The following is a 27,494-nucleotide window of genomic DNA, read 5'->3' on the forward strand; positions in this document are numbered from 1 at the left end:
GAAGAAATTCATTTTACACTACTGAAGAAAAATTGGGAAGTATTAACACATAATCTAATTAAAACCATATAGCTGCCATTAACAGCCAGTCCATCGTCGAGGTAAATGAGACTCGAGAACCCTCTGTCAACTATGATGAAATGGTAATCACCCCTGTCTTACGCAGTTCCTTGTTCTTGGTGCTTTCAGCAAGTACCAAGGGTACTTGCATTATTCACATCCTACCAGAAGAGGAGGCTTCTTTTACCACACTGGAGAGTAGTACAAACTGATAATTATAAACCTGAGTATTTAGATGGCAGATTAATAACATGTTCGTTAAGAAAACATCAATAATCTTTGTCCTTGGATTTATCCTTCCAGGACCTGGGTTTTGGCCATGGTATGAATTCATCTGTGTAGAGCAGGCTTCAAATTCAGTCAAGAGAGAGGTTGGTTCTGCTCTTAAGCAGTCGTGCCAATACAGCACCAGTGTACACTTGCTACCCAGTTACTTAGTATTGTAGGATATAGAGTTCAAGATTGTACTCTCTGTATTTCAAACTCGAAGTATTAGGTGTCTTCAGCAACTCCATGTACTTATGATTGCCAACAAGAGGGCTAGCAGTGACCTCTCTTGTTTAGAGTGTCTCTGGAGACTCTGACTAGTAATTTTAAGCAGATAACCAGTACCTGGCAGAGAGTTTCACTCAATAGCCCTGTTGTCTGGTAGCATCATTTATCCATGTGGGATATGTTACTTCTGTTCAAAGGTTTATAAGTTTAATTTGTAAAACAGTTGGATTTCATAAAACTTCATATGTCCTTCACCCCAGCCACTCTCTGCCTCCTTTCTTCCTGCCCCATCCCCAGTTTCACGTTTAACATGTTACTTTATGCCCAGTTCTTTTATATCACATGTTCTACTATCCTGTCATTATACATTTTTTACTTCATTTGCAAAAAGATAAGATTTAACCTTTTCATGTTGAAGGACGCTCTGTAAATATATATATATATATATATATATATATATATATATATATATGGTGTTGGAGGAAAGGGAATTAACTGGATGCCTTAATGGCAGGGGAGTTAATGGGTCATGAACTATCCATCCTACAGAGACTCTCCCAAAACTCAGAAATAGAAAATTTAATAGCTTCAGGAAGTCCCAGAAACTGGCAAAATTCACTAGAGCCTTCCTGCCTCAGGCATACATAATTGGTAAGGACTGTTGACATGGTCAGACTAGATGAGGTTTACAGAAGGTGCTCAGACTGTCCATGAAACAGACACCAGTCAAACTGCCTGGGCCTGAGAACACCAGGCAAGCTCCTGGAGGAGGTACTGTGTGTCTTCGTAGACACACTTCCTAACTCAGGTGAACTGCATGGAACTGTAGTGATACCCAAGTTTCCATCTTCATTAGCTATGACTCTCACAGGGCGGCAGCTATCTTTGAATCCTTCCTACTTCTATCAGAAGCCCCTCACCCACATTCTTGTAAATCACTCTGATAAAACTCACTAGTCCACAGGGCTTTACAAATGACCCAGGGGTTAAGAACACTGTGTGCTCCTTTGAAGATTCACTTTGTTTTCCCAGCATCCTCACATGGGCACTCAATCTCGAATCTTAACTTTAGGGCCTGCAATGACCCTTTCTGGCCTCTGTGAGGATGAAGGAGACATATATAGAGACATAAATGCAGACAACATGACTGAAAAAGAAACCACACTAGTTCATGACATTTGACTTTCTTGGTTCCCCAACATTGATTTGTCAGTGTTTCCTTTCTGTGATAAGTAGATGTTTGTCCTTGTTTTCACAGGAATAGTGTCACATTTCAGTGCTGTAATTGGATCACACACAAGTTTTCCTTCTTTCATTTTTCCATTTATTTTTAGGGGAATGTCTAGACAGATTTCAAAAGTTGATTCTCTAATTTTTAATATCATAGCAATGTAGGACCTTTCTCCATAGTTATGGCAACATTAGTTATCATTCATATTCCTGAAGATTGATATTGTCGCTAGGGTAGCATGGACGTTAAGGAGCCCTAATCTTTATTTTCCTGAGTAGCACATAACTCCTGTTTGTTCAGTTTGACTTTAGTGTGGCTTTGTTTTTGTTGTGTGTTCGCTTGCTTTGCTTGACATTTTTAATTTTGAGTTTGTTATATAGTTAGAACAGATCTCCTGTCTCTTTCTTCCACACCTTCCCAAATACCCTCCTGTTCTCTTTCAACTTCATGACTGCTGCTTTTTTTCATTAAATGCTATTGCATACATATATGCCTGTAGTGGACTTATAGTAGAATCATTGCATCTATGGTGCATATCAGAATGAAGAGTTGTTTTCTAGAAGTACTTAGATCTTGAACAGTGCTTCTGGTATCATAAAAGCTACTCCTCGGGCAGGAGTTTGCTTTATTTTGAGAGAGTGAATTGCCACCTGTCTAGACTTTCTATCATGTCCAGACTGGCTTTGAACTCATATTTCCCCCTTGCTTCTGTCTCCAGAGAGCTCAGTTTGAAGGATTGCATGACCTCGCCCAAAATAACTTTTTGTTATTATGTCTTTGTTTGCAGAAATAGGGTATTACTATGGAACCTTGGCTGATCAGAAATTCAGTATTCCAGGCTGGCCTTCAACTCACAGAGATCTGCTTGACTCTGCCTGCCGAGTGTAGGGATTAAAGCTGTGAGTCACCACCAATCATTTTGTAATGTCCTGACTGTTGCCCAAATGAGTTAAAAAATGGAGCATATGCCTACTAATATTAAAGACTTCTATTACCCTAAATTGGAAGGCTAATTGAAATACATGAGGTTCCAGATGCATATAACACACCAAATATAAACAACATGAAATAAATAATATGAACAAAACTTCAAGTAGGAATATAACTCAAGCAATTATAAAATGCAACCCAGAAAACAACCCCTCGACCGGATTAACAGTAATGTATTACAACTTCTAAGAACAAACAGCAAAGCTACATTTAATACTTCTTGACACAAAAAAGCAAGACTTCCTGACTCTATTATCTGACATTTAAGCAGATAATGAGCCCAGCATGGTGGCACATGCCTTTAGAGAGGCAGAGTAGGCTGATCGCAGTGATTTCAAACCTAGCATGTCTCAAAAACCAGAGCAAGTGAGTGAGCGAGAGAGAGAGAGAGAGAGAGAGAGAGAGAGAGAGAGAGAGAGAGAGATCCCACCAAATGCTGGTTGATGTAGTCATTAGAAAAATATTTGAGGGACTGGAGAGATGACACTGCAGTTAAGAGCGCTGAGTTCAATTCCCAGCAACCACATGGTGGCTCATAATGACCTGTAATGGTATCTCATGCCCTCTTGTGGGGTCTCTGGAGACAACAACAGTGTACTTACATGCATAAAATAACTAAATTAAAAAAAAAACCAAAACAAAACAGTATTTGAGTTGAAAATAGTGGCACATGCCTTCAAACACAAGTTTCCACAGAAAAGCCCTGTCTTGAATGAATGAGTGAATGGCCCTCTCAAACTTCTATTATTAGTTATTTAATACTGACATTCATATGTGTATAACATATGTATATAGACACAGTGTGTGTGTGTGTGTGTGTGTGCATGCATTTGTATCAGCACATCTAATTCTGCTCACTCACACCTCCTACCTCTCCACCATACTTGTCCACAGTTCCAACAGCCACTCTACTGTGTTCATATCTATTCATATTGCCTAGGGTCCACTGAGGTCAACCAGAGCCATTTGTGAGGCTGAGGGTTTGGAGTTATGTACTGGAGCCTGAGTGCTCAGCAGAGGATGACAACTAAAGCAGTGATTCTTCCACAATATATCCATAGCCAACGTCTGAGAGGTAAAGTGAGCTGCCCCCTCTCCTAGACCGACTATGATCTTGAGTGAGGACAGTGCAGGCAAGGACAGTTGCTCTTCATTACTGATTACAATAGTTATACGGAGTCTAGAGAATGTCGTGTCTTAGCCTTTCCTCCTTTTCCCCTTATTTCCTAATCACCTCTTCTCCTTCGGTGTTCCCAGAGATGCATGGTGTAGCCGACTTTTTAAGACCTTACTTATTTTCTGCATCTGGGGCAGCCAAGAGTCTCAGCATTTACCATTCCATTAGAAGAAAAGTAATAAAGGAAGAGAGAGAGAGAGAAGGAGAGGGAGGGTGGGGGGGAGCAAGGAAGGAAGGAAGGAAGGAAGGAAGGAAGGAAGGAAGGAAGGAAGGAAGGAAGGAAGGAAGGAAGGAAGGAATTGTCTCAGTTTTTGCATGAGTCACAGAACAGTAACTTGTTTCTGAGTTAGTTAACTGACAAGACCGCCCTCTGGTGGTGAAAGCGGTACAGCGCAGGGTGAATTCAGCCCTGGGCTGTTAGCTGTGAGCCTTGAGACTTGCCTCCCCTCCCCGCTTCTATTGTTTGTGTTTTTCAATAATATTTTTAGTATATATATACATATATCTTTTTATTTGTCAGTTGAAAGACATTTACATTGTTTTTATTTGGTACCTATTATGAATATAGCAGCAATGGACAATGTTGAGCGCGTATCTGTGTAGTCGGATGTTGAGCCCTTTGAACATCTGCCAAGGAGTAGAGGATCTGGGTTACATGCTAGATTTATTTAACTTCTGGCTTTGTATATTTAATTGAAAATCCTTTATATTGATTTCTAGAATGGCTACTTTTTTGTTCATAGTGTTTTTATTCCCTTTGGTTTTTTAATGTTGCTGGTTAGGTTCTTTGTAGTATTCTTCTTTCTTTACTGTGAGAAAGAGTGGTTTGCACTTTTGAGCTTGGATGATTACTTCCCTGTTCTTCTGTATTCATCTATTCTTCACATGAAATGCATTATTTCCCATATACTCATAAATAATTTCTCTAATTCTCCTGTGTATGCTTTGCCTCTAATTTATTATGTGCTATGCTGCTTTAGTAAACTGAATTGTGTTAGTTCATGACTGTCTTCAAATGCACTTCTGTCCCCCTCACTTTTGAGAGAGTGATTCTCTGAGTGCAATAATATGGTTGCTGGTGATTTTTCTCTCCAGTGTCTTTCCATTCTCCCCCCTGGCTTTAAGATCACTGACCAGACACCTGGTAGCAGTCTGTTGCTTGGGCCTTTTCATGTGTTTTCACATTGTTCTTTAACAGCATTCAGAATTAATTTTACTTTTTCTGTTTGTCCTCTAATATTAAAGGGTCACTAGCCAACTATTCATTCTTCTTCAAAGAGGAAAATCAAAGAGAAACGGAAAGAAATGGCTGATTCTTCAGTCAACATGTCCAAGGTCAGTAGTCATGTCTAGTCTATTTCTAAAAAAGTTGGATACATTCCAAGCCTTTAATTATCTGCTCCTGATAACTTTTTAAATTTTATTTTGAAATTGTTGCAAATAGACAAACCAAAATCACCAACTTCAATTCAGCAGGCCTAGAGAGCAGACAACACAGTGCATTTTTGTGCAGTTATAGGTATTCATTAGGAACACAAGCTCCAGAGTGTCAGATGTGATTTCATGTCTTCACTATTGAATACAATAGTCTGGTGCAGTAATCCAATCCCAGACCCCCAAAAACCTGTGACAGAATTAGAACAAAGGAAAGCAATTTGCTTTGTATCCTTTTTCATAACAGGAGGTCATTACCTTCATGGCCGGCATATGTGGCTAAACTGTACCATGAAACTGAAGTTCTTGAGTGTAGACTGAGATTGTAGTCTACTTGTATGTACTTCTCTTTGGTGCTTAATATCATCTTGGTGGTGATGTGTCTGCATGTTTGTTGGCAGTTCATATCTCTTTATCTCAGGAGAATCACACACTTTTAAGAAGCTCAGTGGTAAGTTTCTATAGTGGAGAGAACAGTATTCTTATTTTTTTCTTTTGTTTTCATCCCACACAACATCCCACTGTGCAGAATGCTTGTGCTTGGCCTCACTGTGTAGAAATATATGGAATGTATCCATACAAATGTCTTATGAGCATTGATTGATAGAAGCACATAAACTGTTAGTTACATTTGATACAAAAAGATACTCTCATGGTGGTTTTGCTCTAGTCACTTTCTGTTTGAATGTCAGCTATCCAAACCTACCCTGCAAATATATATATATATATATATATATATATATATATATTTGATTTGTATATGTAACACTTAAAATTATCAATATGTAGTGTTATTACAAACTTACTACTGTGTAAAAAAAAAACATAATTCTTTGCCTAAAAAGGAATCATGAGTTCTGCTTTCCATAACTACTCCTTTGCTATTTAATGGTGTGGCATTGCGTCTAGCATTTAAAACTCATATCTGAGCCTGTTAGAATAGATTCTGTAAGGTCCTTGTACAGACAAGGTTGATTTAGTATATGGATTTTAGGATCATCTTCAGGCAGGGCATCTGAAAGCACATGTCCTCATCATGAATTGTCCTTCCGAGACAGGAACACTGTGATCCTATGGCACATGAACTCAGAATACGTAACAAGTAGATAACCATGTCCATAATTTAAATGTGTGTCTTGTTTCTTGGATACTTCTTGTAAAACTATTGTGTCATCCTCTTTTTGTAGAGTTCACACATTTGTTACAGAATGTGACTATACTGGAAATCACTTTTTGATGATTTTTAAACTTTTTTAATTTTTTGATGATGTTCAATAACAATGGTCTTCATTTATTTACATCCTGTCTCCGTATATCCAGGAGAGCATTCTACCCTGTAGCACATAGTCAAAGTGTAACTTTTCTTTTCAGCGTCTGTTGACATTCCGAGATGTGGCTGTGGACTTCTCCCAGGAGGAGTGGGAATGCCTGGACTCTGCTCAGAGGACTTTGTATATTGAAGTGATGGTCGAGAATTATACCAACCTGGTGTCTGTGGGTAAGAACATTTTTCTTCTACAGTTCCTAACTCTAACTTTGTAAGTACTGACTTTATAGCTTGTAAATTCTCTATTAAGCTGTCATGGAAAAAACAGAAGTCTAGGTAGTGAAAAAGAAATTTTCTGAGAGGTCCCCTTGCTCATGCAGGCAGAAGATAACCAGAGTGCACCACTATTGTGAGTAAGTATGTGCTGGAGAAAGTGAAAACAAAGGGAAGCATAGTGTTTGTGTACTGTGAAGTAGATCTAGAACAGGAGATCTGACTGCAGCGAGGTGACACCTGAGGCCATGGTGATATCCAGGCCATACTACCACCACCAAAGGCCTTGTCTTGGTTTGTGGCCCATGTTGTCACTATAGACCATATGGATTTTCATGGTCTGGGCTGCTGCCTGAGGCCATGTTGACATCCTAGGGACAGCTTAAGTGGGCCCTGTCTCTCACCAGCCAGCACATAGTGATCCTCCTAGACTTTCACATGGGAGAGCTTGCCCTGCTCCATGCCTAGGCGGCAGAGACAATGTGTGTGTAGAAGAGCTGAAGGACTGACCACCTCAGTTACTACCCAGCAAAAGTCCCACAGCTTTGATGAGATATGTATTAGAAATCACTGAACCACGAAAAAACACTTTCTCTGTAACTGTATGGATCCCCACCAAAACAGCCTGTAAGCTGCCAAGTCATACAGTTACAGTCAAGAAAATGTGTCAACTACTGGGACCTCCATTCTTTTTTTTTTTTTTTTTTTTTTGGTTCTTTTTTTCGGAGCTGGGGACTGAACCCAGGGCCTTGCGCTTCCTAGGTAAGCGCTCTACCACTGAGCTAAATCCCCAGCCCCAAGGGACCTCCATTCTTAATGGTTGCAGGTTGAATTATCTTAAAAATGAACTTACAGAGACAGTCTTTTATCACATGTGTAATCTGGGAACAAAACCTATTAATCTGAATTGTATTCATTTTCAGAGAATTATTCTATACGTGGTACTGTCCATCGACCTCTGAGGACTGAAAAGGTGTCTTGTCAGTCTAATAAGCGTGGTGAAATATTTCATGGTTCCTCCAACTGTGTACTTTATAAAAGAAGTGACACTACAGAAACCTCTAATAACTACAGATGCTGTAAGGACAGGGATGCCTCTGTTGACTCATCAGAGCCAGGTCAACATACAAGCACGCACACTGGAGAAGAACCTTGTGAACCTAAAGACTGTGAGAAATCTTCTAGTTTGTGTTCCAACATTGCTCAAGATCAGCGAACAAACACTGCAAACAAGGAACAGAGACAAGAAAAACGTGATGACCATTTCAGTTCTACACACAGTCTCATACAACAAATAATCTACATTAGAGAGAAACGACACCAGTGTGCGCAGTGCAAGAAGTCCTTCCGTACCTCCGCAAACCTCACTATACATCAGAGAATTCATACTGGAGAGAAACCCTACAAGTGCAACTTTTGTGACAAAGCCTTTGCCCAGTGTACAACTCTTAAAACGCACCAACGCCTTCATACTGGAGAGAAGCCTTACAAATGCAAAGAATGTGGCAAATCATTTCCTCAGTTGTCAGGACTTAAAAGCCATCAGAAAATGCATACTGGAGAGAAGCCTTACAAATGTAAGGACTGTGACAGATTCTTTGCCCACTGTTCCAGTTTCAGGAGACATCAGAAAACCCATAGTGCTAAGAATAAGCAACATTATACTGACCCAAATTGTGGTAAAGACTTGCATCAGCTTTCACACTTTAAAAGCCATCACAGCCTTCATACTGCAGAGAAGCCTTACAGATGCAGTGACTGTGATAGATCCTTTACCCACTATGAATTATTTAGAGTTCATCAGAAAACTCATTCTTCAGAAATAGATTATGAATGCAAAAAATGTGGTCAGTCCTTTACTGAATTATCAGAACTTAAAAGGCATTACATAATCCATGCTGGTACAAAAGATTACAAATGTAGAGAATGTGATAAGTCCTTTACCCAGTACTCAACTCTTCAACGCCATCTGGCAATTCATATTGGAGAAAGACATTACAAATGTAAGGAATGTGACAAAGCCTTTCTTCATAACTCACATCTTAGAAGACATCAGAGTGTTCATACTGGAGAGAAGCCTTATAGATGTAAGGAATGTGACAAATCTTTTACTAGAAGCTCAATTCTTAAACAACATCAGAAAATTCATACTAAAGAGCAGCCTTACAAATGTGTGGAATGCGACAAATCCTTTTCACAGCCCACACATCTAAGAACACATCTGAGAGTTCATACTAAAGAAAAACCTTATAGGTGTACTGTATGTGACAAATCCTTTACTACGAGTGCAACTCTTAGAATACATCATAGAGTTCATACTGGAGAAAGACCATACAAATGTACGGAGTGCAACAAATCTTTTCGTGAAGGCACAACTCTTAGAGCACATAAGAAAATTCATACTGGGGAGAAACCTTACAAATGTAAGGAATGTGACAAATCCTTTATCAGGTATGCACATCTTCAAAGACATCAGAGAGTTCATACAGGAGAGAAACCTTACAAATGTATGGAATGTGGCAAATCTTTTACTGAGTGCTTTCTTCTTAGAAAGCATCAGAGAATTCATACTGGAGAGAAACCTTACAAATGCCAAAACTGTGACATATCATTTTTGTGTATTTCAAATCTTAGACAACATCAGAAAACTCATACTGAAGAAAAACATCCTGTTGTAAATAATGTGATATAACATTTATCTGGTGTTCTCTGCTTACAGATCACAAGGAGATAAGTAGTAGACCCACAAAGATAACAAGCTTGTGAAATCCTTTAATAAAGATTGAAATCTTTAGAAGTATAACAAAGTTTATATTAAAATAAAATTCTGTACATGTCACTGCAGGGAAAACTTTTTTTCCCTATTTCTATATGTATGAGTGCCTGGCCTGCAAGTATGTGTGTGCGCTATGCATACGCTTGGTGCAGATAGAAGCTATAAAAGAGCATCAGATCCTCTGACATTGGCAGAAAAGACAGTTGTGCATAGCTATCTGTATGTTGGAATTGAACTCCAATTCTCAATAGCAACCAGTGCTCTTAATCACTGACCCTTCTTTCTCATACTGGGGAAAAGCTATAACAAAAACATTTATCTGACTAACATCCAAGTATTCATAATAATGAGACAAAATGGTTCATGCCTTTAATCCCAGTGCTCAGAACCCAGAGACAAGAAGATTACTGTGAGTTTTGGGCCATCTTTGTCTACATAGTGAGTTTCAAGACTGCCATGGCTACATAGATCCTGTCTCAACAACAACAACAAAAACCATAATAAAAACAACCAAAGAGCATAACATGTAGTAACAGAACAATATGACATCCAATTGTGCTGTACATCACAGAATTAATCCCTATGAGAAACCATGTGAAGGTGTACCATGCATTTTCCTCATGCTTTGCTGTTCATTGCACATTAGACACGTATCCAACAAATATATTGAATTCGATAAATCCTTTAAAAACTAGTGCTGAAATTGCAAAGATAAGAGGCAATTCATCATGAAAAAAGTGGTGTGATAAATACCTTTCATTCACCTTCAGAATCTTCATACTAGAGTCTATCCTTACAAATACCAAGAAGGATACAAAGAGTAAAAATTAGGCTGTGCATGTGATGTCACTGGTGTGTTCACATATATCTTAGAAATCCTCAAAGGCTAAGGATGTGGTGATACTTGCCTTTCATGCCATAGCTCTGGACACAGAGGTAGGTACAGCTTGTGAGTTTGAGGCCAGTCTTGTCGACAGTACAAATTCCAAATCAGCCAGGGTTACACAGAAATCCTCAGTCTCAAAAAAAAAAAAAAAAAGAATTCTATCCCTATAGGCATGTGGGAATTCTTTTTGAAGTACTGATGGGGAAGTATTTGCTCTACACTCTAAATAATATACCTGCCATTTATAGCCATTAGACCCTCATGGAGTTTATGGAGACTCTAGACCTCCCCATCAGCCTTTTTGAAATGGTAATTGCTCCAGTCTTACATAGTTGCTCATTCTTCATACTTTCTCAATAATTATGGGTCTCTACATTACCTACCTCCTCCTGCAAGAGGAGACTTTTCACCATGCTACAGAGTTGTACAAACTGATCCTTATAAATAGTGACGGTCTATGGAGACTACATGTAGAAGCCAGGATGCTAGAAATGAACCTGTGGTGGAGAGATTCAGAAAGAGAGAAGAGGACAGGGTGGATATTAGAATATAGGTGATATGAAAATAGTGGTAATGCTGGGTGCATGATTCAAACACATAGTGGAGTGATGGTGAAGAAAGGGAGATGCTAAAAATCAACTCAAATGAGATGTCTATGACTGAGCTATATGGAAACCTACCATTTTGCATCCCAAGTAAAAACATAATAAGGGAGAGTAGAACACATTTGCTGATCATACACAATAGTGCCAGTATTACACCAGTGCACATGTCTTGGTACTGTAGGAAACAGTGTTCAGGGGTAAGACTATAACATTGTTTCTATGCCAGCAGCCTGCACAAGACCTTGCAGTGCTGCAAAAGCTAGGCAGTTGGGAGAGTTTCCTGGTTAAGTTTAAGATTGCTCTCATATACATACTCCAACCAAAGTCTTTGGTGTCTTCACTAACACCATGTGCTTGGAATGGGCATGCAAGAGCATTGGCAATGGCCTGTTTTGCTTGCGGTGTCTCTGGACCCTCCATGAGCAGTAAGTCCTAAGCAGATATCAATATCTGCTACAGAGAGTTCTAGTTAATGATCGTGGCATCTTTACCTATCTTTAATCCATGTGGGACACCACTGCTCAACATCTTTAAGACCGTATTTCTTACTAGCTTCTAAGATAATGGTGTTTCATATGGCTTCTATAAATATTTGTTAACCCACCCCATCTTCCTTCTTTCTGCCCCCATCTCGAGTAAAACACATATTTCACATTATCCAATGCCCCATCCTTTTATAGCAAATGTGTTCTACTATCCCTTATTTTTTCCCCCTTGGGATACAAAATGATAGGTTTCCATGTAGCACAGTCATAGACATCTCATTTGAGTTTTAGCATCTCCCTTTCTTCTCCATCACTCTACTACGTGTTTGAATCATGCACCCAGCATTCCCACTCTCTATTTTCATATCACCTATATTCTAATATCCACCCTGTCCCCTTCTCTCTTAATCTCTCCGCTATAGGTACATATCTGGCATCTTGGCGTCTACGTATAGTCACTGTAGAGCACACAAATGGGTGAAGCTAAGATCCACATATGAGGGGAAACAAGGTGTTTGACTGTTGGGTCCTAGAGGCAGCACTCACCATAATTTTTAGTTACCTATGTTTACATCCAGATTTTCTAGTTTTCATTTCGTTTACATGTGAGTAATATACCTTTTCAGATACGTGTCACATTTTTGTTTACCCATGTGTCAGTTGATGTGCATCTGAGTTGATTCCATTACCTAGGAACTGTAAATAAAGGTGCAATGAACGTGATGGGCAAGTGCTCCTTGTGAATAAACATGGAGAGTCCATGGAGGTCACATCTGGGATAGGTTGATTGAGTTTTGTTTGAGATTAAACCTTTCAACTTAAAGCTTTAAGGAAGCTCCTTAAAACGGGTCATTTTTTTCTTTTTTTTAATATCGAAATTTTATTTACATTTCAAATGTTATTCCTTTTCCTGGTTTCCCGTCCATAAGTCCCCTATCCCATTCCCCCTCCTTATAGTCATATTTTTAAATGGCAAAGATGTTGTATTGGTCCAGGAGACTAATACATTGTGCTGGGAAGACAACTCTAAGCTCTCAGTTTTTTCTAAGACTTGTTCAATGATTTTAATTGCTGAAATTCCCTGATGTGGTTTTTTGCTTGTTTGTTTGTTTTTTTTTTTTCTTTTTTGCCTTCGATATATTTTTTCCTTTCTTTTGTTTTTATTGGATATTTTTTTATTTACATTTCAAATGTTATTCCATTTCCTGGTTTCCCGGTCAATAGCCCCCTATCCTAACCCCCTCCCCTTCTTCTATAAGGGTGTTGCCCCTCCCCAAACACCCCCCTTCCCGCCCCGCCCCCTGACATTCCTCTGCACTAAGGGGTCCAGTCTTGGCAGGATCAAGGGCTTTTCCTCCCACTGGTGCCCAACAAAGACCATCCTCTGCTACTTATGCAGCGGAGCCATGGGTCTGTCCTCGTGTATGCTTTGGATAGTGGTTTAGTCCCTGGGACCTCTGGTTGCTTGGTATTGTTTTTCTTAGGGGTTGCAAGCCCCTTCAGCTCCTTCAATCCTTTCTCTAATTTCTCCAACGGGTACCTTGTTTTCAGTTCAGTGGTTTGCTGCTCGCACTTGCCTCTTTGACATGCTCTGGGTGAGCCTCTCAGGAGACAGCTGTATCAGGCTCCTGTCAGCATGCACTTCTTAGCTTCATCAATATTATCTAGTTTTGGTGGCTGTATATATATGGGCTGTATACCCAGGTGGGGCAGGCTCTGAATGGCCATTCCTTCAGTTTCTGCTTCAAACTTAGTCTTCATCTCCCCTCCTATGAATATTTTTGTTACCCCTTTTAAGGAGTGAAGCATCCACACTTTGGTCATCCTTCTTCTTGAACTTCATGTGGTCTGTGGATTGTATCTTGGGTAATTCAAGTGTTGAGGCTAATATCCACTTATCAGTGAGGTGCATACCATGTGTGTGCTTTTTTTCTTTTTTTCTTTCTTTTTTTTATGATTGGGTTACCTCACTCAAGATGATATTTTCTAGTTCCATCCATTTGTCTTTGAATTTCATGAAGTCATTATTTTTGATAGCGGAGTAGTACTCCATTGTGTAGATGTACCACATTTTCTGTATCCTCTGTTGCAGGGCATCTGGGTTCTTTCCAGCTTCTGGCTATTACAAAAACACAGGGTTTTAAGGCAGAAGTAAAGAAACAGGCTCCTGTAACATTCAGTCCTCTAGAGTATCCCCTGAAGCTCAAAAATAGACGACTTAACAGCTTCAGGAAGTCCCAGAAACTGGCAAGATTCACTAGAGCCTTCTTGCCTCAAGCATATGTAATTGGTAAGGACTGCTAACACTGTCAGACAAAATGAGCTACACAGAAGATGCTTAGACTTGCTATAAAGTAGTCACTAGTTGAACTGTGTGGACCAGACAAAAAAGCTTCTGAAGGAGGCAGTGAGTGGCTTGAAAGACAGACTTCTCACCTCAGATGCGCTGTCTGCAAGCTGTTTAGTGATCCCCAGGTTTGCAACTTGATTAGCCCTTACCCTCACAGGATGAGGCAAATGTCATTGATTTATTTGTGCTTCACTCAGTAGCCTCTCACCACACTTGTATAAATCACCCCAGTAAAGCTTGCATGTAGAGATGACTCAGTGGTAAAGAGCACTGTCTGATCTTTCAAAGACTCACTTTGAATTCTCAGCACCCTCACATGGGCACTCCGTCTGTAACCTCAACTCCAGGTCATCCCGTGCCCTCCTCTAACCTCTGCAAATGGAACACATATAGGTCACAGGCATACACTCAGACAAACAGCCCTAAAAAAGAAATCACATTGGTTCACCAAGTTGGACTTCATTGGTTTGCTGAGCTGCCTGAAGCACCACCAGCATGCAACCCCTGGGAAGCAGAACATAGTCAGTAATGGGAGTCTTCTTTCCATGTTTTCCTAATTGGGAAACAGTGGAGTCTGGGATGATTGTGGTGGTTCTCAGTCTCCTGTGTACCCAGGCCCTGAGGGTTTCCTCACTCCAATCCCACTCCCAACCCCACCCCTATCGGTGATCCTTGAACAGAAGGTCCTCACTCATTCATATTTATTTAGTGGTGAATGAGAATGCACACATCTTACTGAGGGTGAACCTGGAATTAAATACCTTTTGCAGGGAGGAATGCCCAAGGAGGGAAGCTAAGTAGCTGAACACTCAAGTAGTGCCATTCCCTGGGCCAAACATATTCAAACCACTACACCAAACCACTACGTCAAGTATGCTCTTTGGTTGGTGGTTTAGTCTCTGAGTGCCCTCAAGCATCCTGGTTAGTTGACTCTGTTGTCCCTCCTGTGGAGTTCCTACCCCCTTCTGGGTCCTCAAACCTGTAAGTATATGAATATATTAAATTATGTGAAAATTATAATCATTTTCAGTGCTTTGTGAATACAATATAGCTCAGAAGTATGGCTCAGGAGAAAACTTTGAGCTACAGCATCTGAATTTTGCGGTCCTCAATGTGTTCTTCTTTAGTACTTATGCTGTTCTAACAGATTTTAGTTAGTAGCGTTTACAATTCTTTAGTGATTTCTCCAACAACGTAAAGTGATGACATACTCTGACTAGTTTCATGAATCAGGAATAGAAATGTAAACCTGTGGGTCACTTCTAAAATCTCTACATTAGCACACTGCAGCCTCAGGGTGGGGAAGTATAGGCTCACCCTCACACTGACTAGAGCAAAGCAACCACGAGGGAGGAATGTTCCCTGTGCATCAAATGTGATGGTTTATGCACACCAATCAGTCAACGCCCTCAAGACATTTTTACAGATATACTCCACAGAGTGCTGCAGGAGGGGTTGAACAGTGGGATCCTGATCTATTTTGAGAAGTTAGCACTGAGCATAACTAAGCAAGTGAGTGATTTGAGCAGTGATGCTTCTGAGACAAAAGTTATGAGGTATCAACAAAGACAGGGATACATCATCACTGTCATGATGAAAACCAGAGAGAAATACAGGAGATTACAATCTGAATCTACACTAAAGAATAACAACTTAATGACAAGATCAAGCCACATATGCTTGCCATGTTCAGCAATCCACAGTATGCTCAAATCTTTAGTATTAGGAAGCAAGTATTATTTGGTTGTGGTAAAAATATAAAATGGGTGGAACCAGTTCCCGAGAGTACCCTAGTGGTCGTGCTCTCTCGTTAGTTCTGGCTCCGGTGGGCCATTGGAACTAGCACTAATTTATCTCAGCTGCTCCATGCTACTCCCATCTACTTTCTGACCCACTGTCCATGAGCCATTCCAACTCAGCACCCTGTCAGGCCTCCCCACCCTCACTCACAGCTCTCTTGGCTGGTTCCCACCACATCAGCATACACCCCAATTCCATGGCGGAATATACTTCCTGCCACCATATATTCTCTTGAACTCAGTTAAGTCGCCGCATGAAAGAACACATCACACAATATCCTCTGATCCAATTGGTAAGATATAATTTGCCCATCTAGACAACACAAAATCCTATACATATTCATCCCTTAAGAATAGTTATAACAACCTGTAAATGTGCAGAGAGGAATCTTAACATCTGCCGCCATGTTCTCTCAGCTGCCTCCCTCCCCCTCGCTCAGGCTTCCTCTGCCTCTCTAAAACTTTTCTCCTGCCCATCCTTCCTTCTCATCCAATGACAGGCCTCGTTCTATCCTGTACCTGCCTTCATTTGCATAATGACATCAACCTACATTATTTAGGATTTAAGAACCAAGATATGTCTCTTTCAATTCCATACATTTATAAGAAGTTGTGGCAACTACTCCATGTGTTTCAATATGTATTTTTATAACCATGACCAAAGGAAATGCGACATATCCCACAAATAGCAAATGTAGCACATGAGCCTTCATGCAATAATATATAAGAATATAGTAAGGCTGTATAGCAAGTAGGTACCAAAGTATTTTTTTGCTCATGTGTCATGATGAAAATATTTTCAAAGTTAGAGTTCATAAGTCCATGTGGAATATTTGCCCTAAAAAGGGGATGGGGGATGGGAAGGGCAGATTTGAGAAAAGAGCCATAGTAGATATGGAATTACGGAACTATAGTGTATAGCTGTAGTCAAAAAGACAGCCTGGTGTGGGCACAATAATAAACAGGAGAATAACAGAATAGGACAAAGAACCCAGAAAGAAAATGATAAAGGTCTGTTTACTTAATATTAACAAAGACAAAAAGATACATCTCAAAAATATGGTCTTCTCAACATATGGTGCTAGCAAACTAGAACCAATAGGAGAATGAAATTAAATAAGGATAAATTTCTTATTTCTCACTTTGGATAAAAAGCCATTCAAAACTGACCAAATACCTTATTTAAAGTCAGATATACAGAAGCCTAGAAAACATAGGGAATATCCACCAGGATACTGGGACTGGCAAGAACTAGTTGAATACAAAGAATGCCAACAGCACAGGAATTAACCCCAAGTATCAACAGGTGGGACAACATGAATATAAAGTTTCTGTCCATCAAAGAGAACAATCAACAAGAGACAGAGACACCCCAAGAATGGGAGAGAATCTGTACCAGTGACACTCTGGATAGGAGCTCATATCTAGAATTTATTAAGAGTTACCGAAATTAAATTCCAAGAAAACAAAACTCACAATCAACAAATGGGCAAATGTACTGAACAGACACTCTGAACACTTTGAGAAGAGAAAAAAACAAAAAACAAATGGCAAATAAATACTGCAAAAGGAGCTCAAAATCCCTGGCATGCTATCATAGAATGTAAAGTAAAACAACTTTGATATAGTGCAGGCAGAATGGCTTACCATCAAGCAACCTGATGATAAATGTTAGAGAGGAATAACATACCTTTACCCTTATTCTCTCTCTCTCTCTCTCTCTCTCTCTCTCTCTCTCTCTCTCTCCCTCCCTCCCTCCCTCCCCCCTCTCTCTCTGTTGGTTATGTTTGAAAATTAATTCAGCCATTGTGAAAATCAATTTGGAGATTATTCGAATATTTAGATATCTAACTATCATATGAGCCAGCTATTTTAGTCCTAGGGATATATCCAGAGAAGGCCATAATCTACCTTAGAGACACTTGAACCGCATGTATACGGCTGCTTTCTTCATACACTATAGGAAAGAACTGGAATCTATCTGTCTACCAAGAGATGAATAGATAACAAAAAATGGCATACATATAAAACAGAATACTATTTAGCTAAAAAGAAAAATGTAATCAAACTTTGCAGGAAGATGGCTAAACTTAGAATGTGTAATATTAAGTGAGGTTGAATGCAGAATCTAGCCAATAACATATCTATACGGAAACAATGCATATGTGAGCACTGGAGAACATGGAGAAAAGGGAACAAGAAAGGTTAAATACCAGGGGTTGAGATAGGCCTGGATGCATGTAATGGCCACGAGTTATGAAACGGGATATAGAGCTAATTGGTTTTCTACTTCTAATTCTGTCACAGGTATTTTTTGGTTTTGTTTGTTTGTTTGTTTGTGGTAGATCAGTTCATAAAGATATAGTCAATAGTGAAAAAATAAAGTCACATGTGAGGCTCCTGAGCTTCTTTACTGTAACTGCATAAACGTGCATTGAGTTGTATAGTCTTGGGTTGGTTAATTTCAGTATGTGATTTTGTTTCCTTGTTTCCAAGTTTTAGGATAAAATTATAAAAACAATTATAAGAAACACAAAATTAAAGACAAAATTAAAATTCAAGACATTGCAAATGTCTTAAAATAGAATATTTTTTAGAAAAAGACTGTTCTTTTGGCCTGGGACTACTGGCCTGGGACATGTTAAATGAAGAACAAACCATTTTTGCTTTTTTTTTTTCTTCCTTAATTTTTTCTTTCAGGAATAAATAGCGGGCTTGTTGTCCTTTACCATCAAGGAGTAAAAAAATAAAAGACAAAAATTAATAAAGAAGTTAAGGAACAATATCATACTACATGAAAAGGCCCAAGCAATAGAATATTACCTGGTCAGTGATCCCAAAGCCAGGAGACCATGGAATGACATTTAAAACTTGGAGAGAAAATTATCATCAACCACATTGTTGCACTTAGAAAAATACTTTCTCAAAACTGATAGAGACATAAATGTATTGGAAGATAGTCACAAATTATTGATTTTACATAATAAGTTAGAGGTAAATCATATACAGAAGAATCAGGAGAACTATCCATCAGAACAGTGAAAATAGCCACTCCTAGCAAAAGAGGCAAACCACTGATTCTCTCTGAAAAGAAGAATACTATCAATAATCCACCTAGCAAAAACATTAAAACAAAAATCACAGGAAATAAAAACTATATGATCAAACAATATCCACTCTGGAAATCATTACAAACACTCTTCAATTAAACAAACAAATCCTCAACTTAAATAAATCTAGTACATAAAGCAGCTGTTCCATTTCTCAGCATAGCCTACTCCACAGATACGCGATCACTCATGTTTATTGCTGCTAAATTCACAATAGCTACAAATTGAAACAACCTCAAATGGATAGTGAGAATGTGGTATATATACACTGTGGAATACTATTCAGCTGTTATGAAAATTCAAAGCATGAATAAGCTTTTCAGGTAAATAGGTGGACCTAGAAGAGAACACACTGAGTGTGCTAACTCAGACCCAGAAAGATAGGCATTGCATGATGTCTCATAGGAAATTCCTATCTCCATATCTTCAGATGTGAGTTCACAACCTAGAGTAACTGCAGTAACCAGAAAAGTAAAAACACAGTGGGATGTGGGGGAGTATAGACAGGTGATAATAGGGAACAGATGATTTAAAAGGGTAATCATAGAGCAGGCGCAAATATAAATACATTCAAAAAGTAAATAAAGTAAGGATGTCTAAAAATGTAATAAGAAATCATATCTTATTATTATGCAACTATGTCTACAAGACACAAAAGTCTGTGCAGACATACATTTAGACTATAAATAAAAACTTCCTGTCTGGGCTGATACTGTTCTACACAAGAGCTATAGATTTTCTAACAAAACTACCAACACCAGGAATGAGACTTCTGATGTCAAATAATTGGTCACAGCTGTCCAAGAGACTCCTAAAATATTATAGGCTATTGTTGTTGCTCAGGGTTCCCTCCTAGAGGTAGAAGGTGAGTCCCTTCTAGCGGAAGTTGCCATGCACTTTGTTTTGTACCATGCACAAAACCATAAGACTCGAGATGGATCTGAACTTAAAGCATCCTACCTGGGGACTAGCCTTCATGGTACCAGAAGGCAACATGAAAGTTTACAAAGGAGAGAGCCAAGAAACAGTCCTACCCAGCTATGACACTTTTGAACCACAACAACGATCTGCATTGCACAATAATCCAAGGCTGCAAGAGTGGGACACACTCCCTGGCGGTAACCAATAGCTTCTAATTGGACATAAGACTTTCAACAAGAGGGAAATCATACCTGGTACTGGAAACATAGACAGTTTTCCCTGGCCTTATCAAGTCATAGATTTTGGAGGAGAACCTACAACCAGTAATTTATGTTGTTGTAAAAATATAAAAAATAAAAAAGGTATGGTTGTCTTTTATCCTTTACTAGGTCTGGCACTGTGGTGCCCCAAGATATCTGCTGGATATCTTAATTCTCAGTCAGCAAAGCATCTCACCCACTTTGCTCCATCCCATAGCGCACTGACAAAGGCCTCTCTCTTAGCCTGGCAGCAATCTCTCTACCTATCTAGTTCCCAAGGCAGGTTTCCATGCCAGAAACACACATCCCAACTCTGTGGCAGCCCAGACCAGCTGTACACACTCTCTTACACTTAAATGGCTACATGAAAGAACACACAACACAGTAACCTTTGGCCCATTTGATAAAATATAATTGCCCTCCTAAACATACAAAACCCAATACACATCCATCCCTTAAAAACATTTGTAACAACCTGTAAAGGTACAGCGTGGAATCTTAATGTCATCTGCCATATTGTCCAGCCAAGGCTTCTCTCCCTTTCCCTCCTGTCTCTTCCTCCTTTCCATTCCAGTCTCCTCCTCTTCCTTCAAACTTCTCTCCCACCCATCCTTCCATCTCATCCAATGACAAGCCTCCTTCTATCCTGTACCATACCCCTCACCTGTATTTTACAAATTCGTTGGGGAGAAGGTTCTGGTGAAGTCACCTGAGTCCATTGTACTGACTAGGCAGCTGTCCTCCCCGCAGAGGAATTAGCATCAAAATACAGACAACTCCAGGGCAAACCACAACATTTCCCCCTTTTGTCCAGTTAAAAAGCCTTTTTACTTATATATAGATTGAGTAAAATTATTGCCACTGTACAATTTTTAAAATATACTCAACACCCAGTCCATCAATTTGTCCATTAACTAAAGCACCTTGATGTATCCTAAAAGACTATAATTCTATGCCTGACTTATATCTTGGTTTGAGATCGTATGCCATTTGAAAAACTACCCTTTCAAATTTATTATCTTTCTCAACGCTAAATAGCTTGGGTTGTCTATGAGACTACCAGTCTTCAACCATGTCAGAAATCTGAGAATGACCAAATATCTATGTACATAGGAAGTCTAACACAGCTTCCAGAACTGAGAAGTTGCAGAGACAAATCTCCACTAGCACAGTCCTCTGTTAGCAACATGTGAGCGCAAATCTTCAGCCTTCTGGCCCCAAATCAACTGACAGACTCTAGAAATGCAGATTTTTGAAGGGTCGTTCACCCTGTCTTGGCAGAGTTTATCAGTCAACTATTCTGCATCATTTGTTCTTTTCTGGACAGTATTAGTCTGCAGATGAAACAGGCAGTTTTGTCCAGTGGCTGCCTACCCACAAAGTATTGCCTCACCTGGAGGTATAGATGTTCAAATTCTTCATTAAATCTGCCAAAGGGGAACTGTTAGGAGCAGACATGTCTCAACAAAAGATAAACAACTTTAAATCTCAAATTTTGTGGATTTCTGACATTTTTGATATTATCTTGACAGTATTCTCACAAACTCAGAGCCATGAATTTATTTGGCCCTTAACTCACAGGTGTAATCAACTCAGAAATTTGTAATGACATCAATAGAAGGAGTGGCTCTAAACCTTGTACGTTTAAACTTTTTTGTCAAATAAATTCTATGCCAAAGCAAAGGTATGATTTTGACTTAGTTACCAAATGGTGTTATGACTGTATAACTCAATCTAGCTGATTCCTCCCTGTTAAATTACAACCAATTTAAAATTCCTCATAAAAACAACTTTAGAATAACCACTTTCAGCCCTCTAAAAGTTCAGAGAATTGGGGCGACGACTCCTCCATAACTTCTTCAAGCTGTACATGAGTGTTGAGATATCCTTGGGGGTAGGGAGTAGGAAGAATGAAGCAAATGCTGTAGCGGGATGTGTCCTGACTGGTCCCAGCTGAAAGTCCTTGAGACCAGGAATCCAAGTAGGCACACTGCAAAATACAACTCTCAAGACAGAAGTTTAGAATCTGCCACACCCACTCCAGTGGAGTCTGTGTGACGTGAAGCTCTTGTGCTTCATTTCTATCCAGAACAGAGGCATGTGCCTGGAATAGCCTCCTGGAGGTCCCTGGCCATCTCCCTACAAAAAGATGATGACTAGGGTCTATGCTTGCGGTGGAGGTACCTTCCGTGTTCTAGCCTTGGTGATCTTAGCAACTTTAAGCCTGTCAACAATATCTGATTTTAAGAATATAGCAGTGTGGGAAGATGGTCATGTACCTTTAGATGTCTCAGGAACTGAAAGTTCAGAGACAGAAATGTCTCACACCATCATGGTCCTGATGAACTCAATGGCTGCGATGAATTCAACTGCTGCACCCGTTAGTTCCCAGTAAATAGGAGAGAAACTAATTGCAGCTATTAAGAATATGACTGTTCCAGAAAAGTCTTTCCCCCCTTTTGGGAAAGTTTTGTTTAGCATGATTCAGAATAGTAGTGACTCTATTAGAAAGACCATGGATACGTTCCAACAAGTTGAGCAAACTTATCAAGAGTTAACTAGAAGGAAGAGAGAAACTAACATTGAGCAAGAAATGAAAGAAGTCATAGAATGGTTACAAAAGTTTCCATATTATCTTAAGGGGCCAAAAAATAGAGTTTAAGCTTTATTAAAATAAAGGTAAATGTTGATGTATATCTGGTGCCCACAAGTCTGGTAGTATAACTGCAGTTTTCTAAACTATTGTCTGCGGCTGAGAACTGTTTCATGGACAGTACGTTCAGCTTTCCTCTTTGCAAGGGACATTTGGTGGGGTGATGAATAAGAGCTGGATGACTGCCAATTATGATGTACCTGTTCTAACTGCTTAAATCCGTGCCAAGAAGTAAAGCTTCTTTCAGCAGCACATACTTCGAGTTTATGTCTGTCTGTCACGCTGAAATCTGTTCTCTACCTGAAATTCAAACCTTCGTCCCTCTGCTGATACACTACCCTGGGTGGTCTGCGGCAAGAATTGAGGTATTCTTTTGTTTGATTCTCCTGAATCTAATTTTTCAGGCGGTCTACCTCTATCAAGTTTGATCAGTATGACTCTGTGAGGTCTGAGAACCTAATCACACTTTTTAAAAAAACAAAGACAAAATCGTTCTCCCAAAATACTGTGTTCCTTAGTCTGTAATTAGAAAAGCTTGTATCTTGCACTCTCTCCCAGAGTAATAATATAACCATAAAACTCAAAGTCTCACCCATTATGAAGATTAAACAATTTTTTAAAAAGGGAAGTAAGCTAAACAATGAGCCTGATAGGCTTTTGTACTCTATGATATCAGGAAATGAACCCAAAATTCCCATGGAGCCCACATTAAGAGAATCTGAACTTCCCATTGTGGTAAATATCAAAAGTAACCACAAACCCTAGCTTTCCTGCATCAACAAGCCATATGTCCTTTAGTGGGGTAATTCATAAAACAAACTAATTCTAATACCAGTAAGCAACTTATCAAACCAGGACTTTCGTCCAAAATATATCAATCCGTCAAGCTCTCTACCCTGAACCACAGATTTTTCTTTAACCTTGATAACTTGTAAATATCTTCTATCAATTCCAATATCAATTAATAAGCAACTTAAAATCAGGACTTTCGCCCAAAATATATCCATTTTTTAAGCTCTCTACCTGTAGCCACAGTATAGAAGTTATTTAACCTTAATAACTTCTATAATATATGTCTGCATTCACTATGCCTGGTGTTACAGACATTTATTACAACTCTCTACTTGGAGTTAGTGACTAATTTTTCCCTATCTAAGTTCTGAACCGTGGGTGAAAATCCCCACGTGATTCAGGTAATCTCTTTAGTGTCTTATTTCTAAAACCAAACTTAATCACTTTTTAATAATACCTATCATTAAGAAGTAGCTTGTCTAACTAGGATTTCAACTCAAAATTCCCATGGAGCCCATGTTAAAAGGAATATGAGTATCCTGAAAGACTTTCTAAACAACTTTCTTTTAAAAATCAGCTTTTAATTTCTAACTCTCTGTCTGCCTTACTTATCACACAGCAGAGGACCTACAGCCTGCCAACCCAGGCTACTTCCCTGTTTCTTTGTTTAAACTCTCCACACTTAGGAGATTACACTTAACATGGCGCTGGCCTCCTCTATTTTTGGAAAATAAAGCTTTCTCTCAACTCTTAGGATTACTAGTAGATTCTTGTCTAGCACATTGGCTCGCCATTTGTTGTTGTAAAAATATAAAAAATAAAAAAGGTAGGGTTCTCTTTTATCCCTACTAGGTCCGGCACCGTGGTGCCCCAAGATATCTGCTGGATATCTTAATTCTCAGTCAGCGAAGCCTCTCACTCACTTTGCTTCATCCCATATCACACTGCCTAAGGCCTCTCTCTGAGGCATCAGTGATCTCTCTACCTATCTAGTTCCCAAGGCAGGTTTCTATGACAGAAACACACATCCCAACTCCGTGGTGGCCCAGACCAGCTACTTCACACACCATTACACTTAAATCTACACATGAAAGAACACACAACACAATAACCTTTGACCCAACTGATAAGATGTAATTGCCCACCTAAACATACAATACCAGCCATCCCTTAAGAACTAATAGCAACCTGTAAACACACAGAATGGAATCTTAAAGTTACCTGCCATATTGTCCTGCCACGGCTTCTCTCCCTCTCCCTCTGGTCTCTTCTCCTTTCCATTCCAGTCTCCTCCTCTTCCTTCAAACTTTTCTCCCACCCACCCGTACTTCTCATCCAATGACAGGTCTCCTTCTATCTTGTACCTGCCTCACCTGTGACATCATCCCACAAATTTACTAAACCACCATAATCCAAAATAGCATCCTATATGTTTATCCTAATTCCCACATATAAATGTACTCCTGATCCCTGATCAAGGAAAGATCTTTTTGGAATACATGGAGATTATATAGAAGACCACAATCAGTCAAAATGCAAAGCTGTGGTGCTCAGTCTCAACTGGTACATAAGCAACACAAGTCTTGCATCTAAAGCTCAGGGATCACTGAAAAAGAGGGCTTAGGGTAAGATGAGGGGCTGAAGAGGAAGATAATTTAAGGTCCAGAGGAACAGGATGTTTGCTCTGAGATTATGTCTCCAAGAAATGTCAGAAAAGTTACATGCTACAAACATGATTGTCTAAACGTGAGCTGAACAAGGACAATACCAAGAAACATGCTAACATGGAATGGAGAAAGCTCACTTGGCCTTGACCCTAGTCAAAGACTAAGCAGTTCAGTAGAGAATTCGTTGGAGAAGTTGACTTCTCCAGAGACACAAAGCTGTATGATTATCCAATACCAAGTGCTCATCCTAAAAACATATAGATTGAGTAAGTTGTATTTCTATGTTTAAAAATCCACACAAGGGCTGAAGAGATGGCTTAGCATTTAAAAGCACTGACTGCTCTTACAGAGGTTCTGAGTTCAATTCCCAGCAACTATGGTAGCTCACAACTGTCTGTAATGGGATCTGATACTCTCTTCTAGTGTACTCACATATATTAAAAAATACTTTAAAAATAATCCACAAAAACATACAACAAAAATTAAAAGAAAATTATTAAAAATAATAAATACATGTGTAAACTGAAAATGTGTAAATTCTATGTAAAAAATTATTCAAGGTTTTAGACCATTTTCTATTATTGCTACTCATATAAATAACACTTAATATGGGGAGAAAGAGAGGGCTCAATGGTTGGCACTCCTGTCTTCTTGCAGAAACCCATGTTCCATAAGTAAAATCCACTTATGGTTCCCAACTGCCCATAACTCCACATATTGAATGGATATGATGCAAGCAAAATACGCATATATACAAAACATAAATATCTAAATGTAAAATGTTACAATGCTTGAGCAATTCCAGTGTGAGTCCAGATGACCAATGCAAGAGTGCAGCAGATCCATAACCTGTCCAATAGCAATGACCATGTGAATGTCACCAAAATATCAAAAACACGTACTGCAGATGAGACAGCCTCTTCAAACAATGATATTGGTAAAGTATCTATCCGCATATAAAAACATGAATATCAGTCCAAGTCTCTCCTACCATACAAGGATCACAGACCTCTGTGTGTGACTTGAAACAGGGAATCCTGCAGAGTAACACAAGGGGGCAGCACTTGATACAAAATCAGGAACTGACAAATAATACTGTGTACAATTAAACATCCAGGGAAATACTGTTAATTAGTGTTTGAAGAGACTATCCCATACATAAATGGTTTAGATTTCTACAGTATAATGGATAAAAACATAAAACCTATCAAAATTATAGAGTAAGCAAACAATAATAAAAACCAATAATTATGCAAATTAATTGAACAAAACATGCTCAAGAGCAGATGAAATGTTCAATATGTACATATTAAAAAGCTCTACATTTTAGGTCATAAGACAATGCAAATTTGCTATATACAGGTTCCAGTTTGAAGTTCCTAAATAATAACATGAATTGTTTCAGAAATTTAATGAAATGTAAATGGATAATAATCTCTAAGCCAATGATGTAAATAGCATTCAAAATAAGAGAGAAAAAAAGAAAAAAGAAAACAATAAAAAACCTCACGAAATGACAGCTGAGGTTAAAACATATGTTTTCTACCAACAATTTATTTCATATCTAAAGATACAAAATACTGAGAAAGAATGAATTTTTTTAAATTCCAAGAATATAAACTGCAGTCAAGACAGATGATTGCAATTAAACTAGTGACAGAAAATTAAGACAAAAATATTGAAATGAAAAATAAGAGTTTTAGCAAATGGATAATAGTTCACTAGATAGAAAATCCTTGACCAACACCGGTGCAGGACACAAAACCCAGAATGCAGACACCTATAACAGAATACATAAAACATGTGAAAGCTGGCACATTGACCATGTATGTGCTTCTTAAACATGAGAAGACAACCAAGTAGGAGATGCCAAGTAATTCTTATTAAAATCTTATTTGCATATTTTACAACGGAAACCACTTGGAACTGTCATGACAACAGACAATAGGAGATATCCCTGGGAAGACTGGACAGACAGAATTTAACTATCTGCAAATATAGTTCCTGATTCTCATCAAAAGTCTCTTAGCATTAGTTTCAAGAACAGAGAAATGAACACTAAAATGTAGAGAAGATGCTAGAATACCAAAAGCTCCTAAAGTCATTAAATATTACATCTAGAGGTATTAATTTTAATAATGTAATATATTTTATAATATATTAAATCATAGAGGTGAACACCATTTAATATTGGTATGTAGACCTTATCAGTCATGTGCATGGAATACGGACAACATCATTCAAATGCACAGTCAAGTAAAAA

At 38.9% G+C, this 27,494-nt stretch overlaps 1 protein-coding gene across 8 annotated transcripts in view; it reads left to right on the forward strand.

Moving 5' to 3' along the window:
• Positions 1–27,494, forward strand: part of Zfp948 (zinc finger protein 948) — a 99,464-nt gene that overhangs the window by 17,340 nt on the left and 54,630 nt on the right. For 4 of the 8 annotated variants that reach the window (XM_087605600.1, XM_087605602.1, XM_087605615.1 and 1 more), the window contains 3 exons: positions 5,199–5,288; positions 6,759–6,885; positions 7,851–9,766. In XM_087605600.1, the coding sequence (XP_087461726.1) occupies positions 5,259–5,288; positions 6,759–6,885; positions 7,851–9,619 (1,926 nt within the window). In that variant the 5' untranslated portion in view covers positions 5,199–5,258 and the 3' untranslated portion in view covers positions 9,620–9,766. Of the gene's footprint in view, positions 1–2,573; positions 2,686–3,716; positions 3,852–5,198; positions 5,289–6,758; positions 6,886–7,850; positions 9,767–27,494 lie in introns of those variants that run through there. The other 4 variants (XM_087605603.1, XM_087605620.1, XM_087605627.1 and 1 more) reach the window with 3 other exon arrangements.

The sequence above is a fragment of the Rattus norvegicus genome, chromosome 1 (assembly GCF_021556685.1).
Source record: "Rattus norvegicus strain SHRSP/BbbUtx chromosome 1, alternate assembly SHRSP_T2T, whole genome shotgun sequence".
NCBI lineage: Eukaryota > Metazoa > Chordata > Mammalia > Rodentia > Muridae > Rattus > Rattus norvegicus.